At 44.0% G+C, this 6,603-nt stretch overlaps 1 protein-coding gene across 3 annotated transcripts in view; it reads left to right on the forward strand.

Annotated features, from left to right (window-relative positions):
• LOC120943202 (NXPE family member 4-like) overlaps positions 1-5,804 on the forward strand; it is an 80,483-nt gene extending 74,679 nt beyond the window's left edge. For 2 of the 3 annotated variants that reach the window (XM_040356374.1, XM_040356373.1), the window contains exons 5-6: positions 1,647-1,865; positions 5,160-5,804. In XM_040356374.1, coding sequence (XP_040212308.1) covers positions 1,647-1,865; positions 5,160-5,704 — 764 coding nt within the window. In that variant the 3' untranslated portion in view covers positions 5,705-5,804. The remainder of the gene's footprint in view (positions 1-1,646; positions 1,866-5,159) is intronic. The other variant, XM_040356375.1, reaches the window with a different exon arrangement.
• Positions 5,805-6,603: the final 799 nt, after the last annotated feature.

The raw sequence follows: 6,603 nt of genomic DNA on the forward strand, positions 1-6,603 counted from the left end.
CTTTCATACTCGGTCTCAGTTTCCCAGCAGACAATGTGTTCAGTGTTCTGCCTATCACGGACCTTCTCTTGTCCAAGGATGAAAGAACGTCCGTGATTGGCGGAACACTAAACACAGTGGGGCAGATTCAGAAAGAGATACGACGGAGATGGGCACATGGGCTGTCGTATCTCTGAGTTCTGCCGGTTGTATATATGCGCCTGATTCAGAGAATCAGTTACGCATAGATATCCCTAAGATCCGCCAGGTGTAAGTGTCTTACACCGTCGGATCTTAGGCTGCAATTCCAGGCCTGCCGCTGGGTGGTGTTTCGTTTTTTCTTACGCGACAAATATGCAAATGAGGATTTCCGCCGATTCAGAAACGAACAACCGCCCGGCGCATTTTGTTTACGTCGTTTGCGTTCGGCTTTTTCCGTCAGAAAGTTACCCCTGCTATGTGAGGGGTATCCTATGTTAAGTATGGTCGTCGTTCCCCCGCCGAATTTTGAAATTTTACGTAGTTTGCGTAAGTCGATTCAGAAAAGGGCTGGACGTAAGTTACGCTCACGACGAAACCAATGACGTTCTTGCAACGTCATTTGGAGCAATGCACGCTGGGAAATTTGATGGACGGCGCATGCGCATTTCGTTCGGCGCGGGGACGCGCCTGATTTAAATTTTACACGCCCCCTACCCGCGGAATTTGAATTCCGCCGGGGGATTTACGATACGCCGCCGCAAGTTTACAGGCAAGTGCTTTCTGAATAAAGCACTTGCCTCAAAAACTTGCGGCGGCGTAACGTAAATGAGATAGGTTACGCGGATCCGCTCACCTATCTGAATCTGGCCCAGTGTCTCCTGGGAAACTGAGTCAGAGGATGAAAGAACGGCCGTGATAGGCAGAACACTGAACACAGTATCAAACGCCTATCACGTAACGGGACTGGACCAGGAGGAAGCCGCAAGTTTTAAAAATGGACGCCCCGCAGCGCAGCCAGTCAAGAATTTCAGGTACGCTGTAATGTGCACAGTGAGGTTGTAATGGGCACAGTGAGGTTGTAATGGACGCAGTGAGGTTGGGCACAGTGAGGTTGCAATGGGCAAAGTGAGGTTGTAATGGGCACAGTGAGGATGGGCACAGTGAGGTAATGGGCACAGTGAGGTAATGGGCACAGTGAGGTTGTAATGGGCACAGTGAGGTTGCAATGGGCACAGTGAGGTTGGCGTGCAATTGGGCATTGTTGACACTCTTTTTCGCTTACAGTAGCAGCTGCATTCTCACCCTAGGCTTATACTCGACTCAATAAGTTTTCCCAGTTTTCTGTGGTAAAATTAGGTGCCTCGGCTTATACTCGAGTATATACGGCAGCCGTTTATTTTGGCACTCTGTAATATCTTGAAGGAGATATATGCAGTGTTTTGTATAACCTCATATTTTCAATAAAAAAAACGGAACAAGAAAATGATTGTTTAGTAGTAGATAAAGTTATACATTTCCAATGGTGTCCTTCTTGGCCCTTAGGTCCCACAGTTTATTAGGCCATATTGTGTTGGCCAGATACAGTTATGTTCAGAGATTGGAGTTCGAAAACAAAGTTTGTAGAGACTTCAGAAAGTAATTTGTTCAGTTTCGTTAATCTTGTATGCTATGTGACCTCTTTTCAGGCTCAGCTTTTACCCCCAAGCCAAAATGTCAGATGGGAATGGGATCTCCTTTTCCAAGTGGATATTTTTTCAAAAATGTTTGGAACCCCGTCTACTGCAATATGACCGTCTACAGGACTGGAGAAGACTTTCTGAAATGTCTGGAAGGAAAGAACCTTTTCCTCATAGGAGATTCTACATTGCGACAGTTCATCATGCACTTTACTGAAGGCATCAAAAGTAAGATTCAATACTTTTGCTCAGTTTCAACAAGGGTGCCGTGTTATAGCAACTACTTTTCCATGGATGGCTCTTATTGACATGTTCTCAGCATGTCTCTTGCAGGATTTCTATTTTTTCAGAGGGTTCACTTCCTCTGTAACCACTTGCTTACTGGGCACATAAACCCCCATCGTGCCCAGGCGAAATTTCAGCTTCCGGCACTGCGTCGCTTTAACTGACAATTGCGCGGTTGTGCGACGTGGCTCCCAAACAAAATTGACATCCTTTTTTTTCTCACAAATAGAGATTTATTTTGGTGGTATTTGATCACCTCTGCGTTTTTTTTTTTTTTTTTTGCGCTATAAACAAAAAAAGAGCGACAATTTTTTAAAAAAACACAATATTTTTTACTTTTTTCTATAATAAATATCCAATTTTTTTAAAAAAAAACTTTTTTTTTTATCAGTTTAGGCCGATACGTATTCTTCTACGTATTTTTATAAAAAAAAAAAAATCGCAATAAGCGACTGGTTTGCACAAAAGTTATAGCGCCTACAAAATAGGGGACAGAATTATGATTTTTTTTTTTTTACTAGTAATGGCTGCGATCTGCGATTTTTATTGGGACATTACGGCGGACATATCGGACACTTTTGACACATTTTTGGGACCATTTACATTTATACAGCGAACACTGCTATAAAAATGCATTGATTACTGTATAAATGTGACTGGCGGTGAAGGGGGCGAGGAAGGGGGTGAGGAAGGGGTTAAATGTGTAAACTGGGAGTGTTTCTAACTGTGTGTGTGTGGAGGGGGGTGACTGGGGGAGGTGACCGATGCTGTGTCTCTATGTACAAGGGACACAGATCGATCTCCTCTCTCTCTCTCTCCCTGACAGGACGTGGATCTATGTGTTTACACACACAGATCCACGTCCTTGTCTGTGTATTCGCCGATCGCAGGTGCTTGGCGGACATCGCGGCCGCCAGGCACGCGCATCGGCACTTCAGTGATGCCGCGGGAGTGCACCCCCCCAGTGGCCGGAGGAGCAGAGGACGTCCAAAGACGTCCTCTCGGCAATTGAGAGCCACCTTGCGGCCGTTTTTTGACAATTGGCCGGATGTCAAGTGGTTAAAGACCAGAGCACACACATATACCTAGACAGAATGGCACGGACAGGCAAATGGGCGTACAGCTACGTCCCCTTTAATTTGCTGCAGTGTGGTCGTGCGTGCGGTGCCGCGCTCGCGACTTCCGTGACCGTGTCCGTGGAACCCGTGGACTTGATGTCCGCTGGTGTCCCGCGATCATGTCACGGAGCTGAAGAACGGGGAGATGTCAGTGTAAACACAACATCTCCCCGTTCTTCCTAGTGACATGTCCCTGATCGTCTGTTCCCTGTCATCGGAAACAGCGATCGGTGAGGTGTCACTCGTAGCCACACCCCCTAACAGTAAGAATCACTCCTTAGGACACACTTAACCCCTTCAGCGCCCCCTACAGGTTAACTCCTTCACGGCCAGTTTCATTTTTACAGTAATCAGTGCATTTTTACAGCACTGATCGCTGTAAAAAGGACAATGGTCCCAAAATGGTGTCAAAAGTGTCCGATAGGTCCGCCATAATGTCGCAGTCACAATAAAAATCGCTGATCAAAGCCGTTACTAGTAAAAAAATTAAAATATTTATAAAAATGCCATAAAACTATCCCCTATTTTGTAGACGCTATAACTTTTGCACAAAACCAATCAATAAATGCTTATTACCATTTTTTTTTTACCAAAAATATGTAGAAGAATACGTATCGGCCTAAACTGAGGAAAAAAATGTGTTTCTTTATATATTTTTGGGGATATTTATTATAGCAAAAAGTAGAAAATATTGTTTTTTTTCCCAAAATTGTTGCTCTAATTTTGTTTATAGCGCAAAAAAACAAAAAACAAATGCAGAGTTGATCAAATACCACCAAAAGAAAGCTCTATTTGTGGGGAAAAAAGGACGTAAATGTTGTTTGGGAGCCACGTCGTACGACCCGCGCAATTGTCAGTTAAGACGACGCAGTGCCGAATCGCAAAAAAGTGGCCTGGTCTTTGGCCAGCCAAATGGTCCGGGGCTTAAGTGGTTAATGTTCAGCTATTTGTCTTTAAAACCCTGGATCCCAATCCCAAACAATTTGGAACCCTCAGTGGCCAGTAGCATCTCCCATACTGAACTGTCATATAGTAGTGAGAGGGCTAATTTTGGGCAATATAGACCGGAGTTAGTTCCGGGTCAGATAGAAGTAAAAGCCCTGGGCCAGATTCACGTAGAATTCCGGCGGCGTAACGTATTGCATTTACGTTACACCGCCGTAAGTTTTACGCGCAAGTGCTTGATTCACAAAGCACTTGCCTGTAAACTTGCGGCGGCGTAGCGTAAATCCGTCCGGCGCAAGCCCGCCTAATTCAAATGGGGCGTGTATCATTTAAATTAAGTTCGTTCCCGCGCCGAACGTACTGCGCATGCTCCGTTTTGAAATTTCCAGCCGCGAAATGACGTCGCACCGACGTGATTTTTTGAACGGCGACGTGCGTTACGTCCTTTCCTATTCACGGACGACTTACGCAAAAAAAATATTTAAATTTGACGCGGGAACGACGGCCATACTTTAACATGGCAAGTCTAAATATAAGCCAAGAAATAGCAGCCTTAACTATACGCCGGGAAAAGCCGACTAGCGACGACGTAAGAGAATGCGACGACCGCGCGTACCTTCGTGGATCGCCGTAAACAGCTAATTAGCATACCCGACGCGGAAAACGGCGCAAACTCCACCCAGCGGGCGCCGAAGTATTACACCTACGATCCGAAGGTGTACAAAGCTTTGTACGCCTGTCGGATCGAAGCCAGAAGCCGTCGTATCTTGGTTTGAGGATTCAAACTAAAGATACGACGCGGCAAATTTGAAAATACGCCGGAGTATCAGTAGATACTCCGGCGTATTTCTTCTGTGAATCTTGCCCCCTATGTTCAGTGTTTGTCTTTAATCCAGGGGTCTTGGCAGGTCCAAAAAAGAGTTACCAAACATTCCTGCAGTCATTACAAGCTTGCCACTGTATCCGTTGTTGGATTGGTCCTCTTTTATCACTTGAGAGGACCAATAGACTTGAATGGTCAAGGCGTGATACCAGGTTACACCTCTAGGTAGTGATGTATAAAGTTCTACTGCAGGCAGGGAATGAAGTTTCTTTTAGTCCAGCATCCAATTAAAGAGAAAACAACTCTGAAAATGTATTGCTCCTAATTAACACTTGTTCTTGCTTCCAACAGTTGTGCAATACTTTCGTTACCATTATAGCGGATGGGCAGCTTGGGCAATGACCCTGGAAGCCCTAAATATGGGCAAGGACCTATATGTCTCCTATAAAAGACATGGCTTCCCCCTGGAGCACGACACTTTCTACTACTTCGAGGATGACATGTACACGAGTCGTCAGATCGATCAGCGTGCTGGAGGGAAGAACACCATTTTTGTTATAACCATGGGACAACACTTCAGACAGTTTCCTCTGAAACTTTTCATCAAACGGGCACTCAACATCCGCCGAGCATTAGAACGCCTTTTCCTTCGCAGTCCAGACACCAAGGTTATCATTAAATCAGAAAACACCAGGGAACTGTATGCCTCGGTTGAAAGACAGGGAGACTTCCATGGTTATACCCAGTATCTTGTGCTGAGAGAAGTTTTCAAGGACCTTAATGTGGGCTTTGTGGATGCCTGGGACATGACGGTGGCATCTGCCACAGCCAGTGTTCATCCTCCAGGGATAACGTTTGATGGCATTTTGAGCCTGACGTTTAGTTTTGCTTGTTAATTGTAAAAGATTGTTATGAAGAAATGAGTGCTATAATGTCGCGGTCACGAAAAAAAATCGCTGATCGCCACCATTAGTAGTAAAAAAAAAATTATTAATAAAAATGCCATAAAACTATCCCCTATTTCGTAAACGCTATAAATTTTGTGCAAACCAATCGATAAACGCTTATTGCTATTTTGTTTACCAAAAATAGGTAGAAAAATACGTATCGGCCTAAACTGAGGAATTTTTTTTTTATATATATATCTTTTTTTGGGGATATTTATTATAGTAAAAAGTAAAAAATATTGATTTTTTTTCAAAATTGACGCTCTTTTTTTGTTTATAGCGCAAAAAATAAAAAACCGCAGAGGTGATCAAATACCACCAAAAGAAAGCTCTATTTGTAGGAAAAAAAGGACATCAATTTTGTTTGGGAGTCACGTTGCACGACCGCGCAATTGTCTGTTAAAGCGATGCAGTGCCGGAAGCTAAAATCTCGTCTGGGCAGGAAGGGGGTGTATGTGCACAGTAGGCAAGTGTTGTTTTTTTTTGGAGGTCCCCAGGGGCCCGGAGCCCCCCACGGCCCCAGATGGAAACCCCTCTTTTTTTAATTATTTTTTATAAAAAAACAATTTTTTTTCAATATATTTTTATTTTATTTTTTATTGAAGGGACAATTTTTTTTTTTAGAGGTCCGGAGGTCCCCAGGGTCCCGGTGGCCCCCATGGCCCCGGACGGCAACCCCCCCTTTTTTTTTTTATATATATTTTTTTATATATTTTTATTTTATTTTGCATTAAAGGGCCAATTTTTTTTTAGGGGTCTGGAGGTCCCCAGGGGCCCGGAGTTCCCCAGGGCCCCGGATGACAACCCTCCTTTTTTTATAAAAAAAAAAAACTTTTATATATATATAT

The sequence above is a fragment of the Rana temporaria genome, chromosome 6 (genome assembly GCF_905171775.1).
Source record: "Rana temporaria chromosome 6, aRanTem1.1, whole genome shotgun sequence".
NCBI classification, from domain to species: domain Eukaryota; kingdom Metazoa; phylum Chordata; class Amphibia; order Anura; family Ranidae; genus Rana; species Rana temporaria.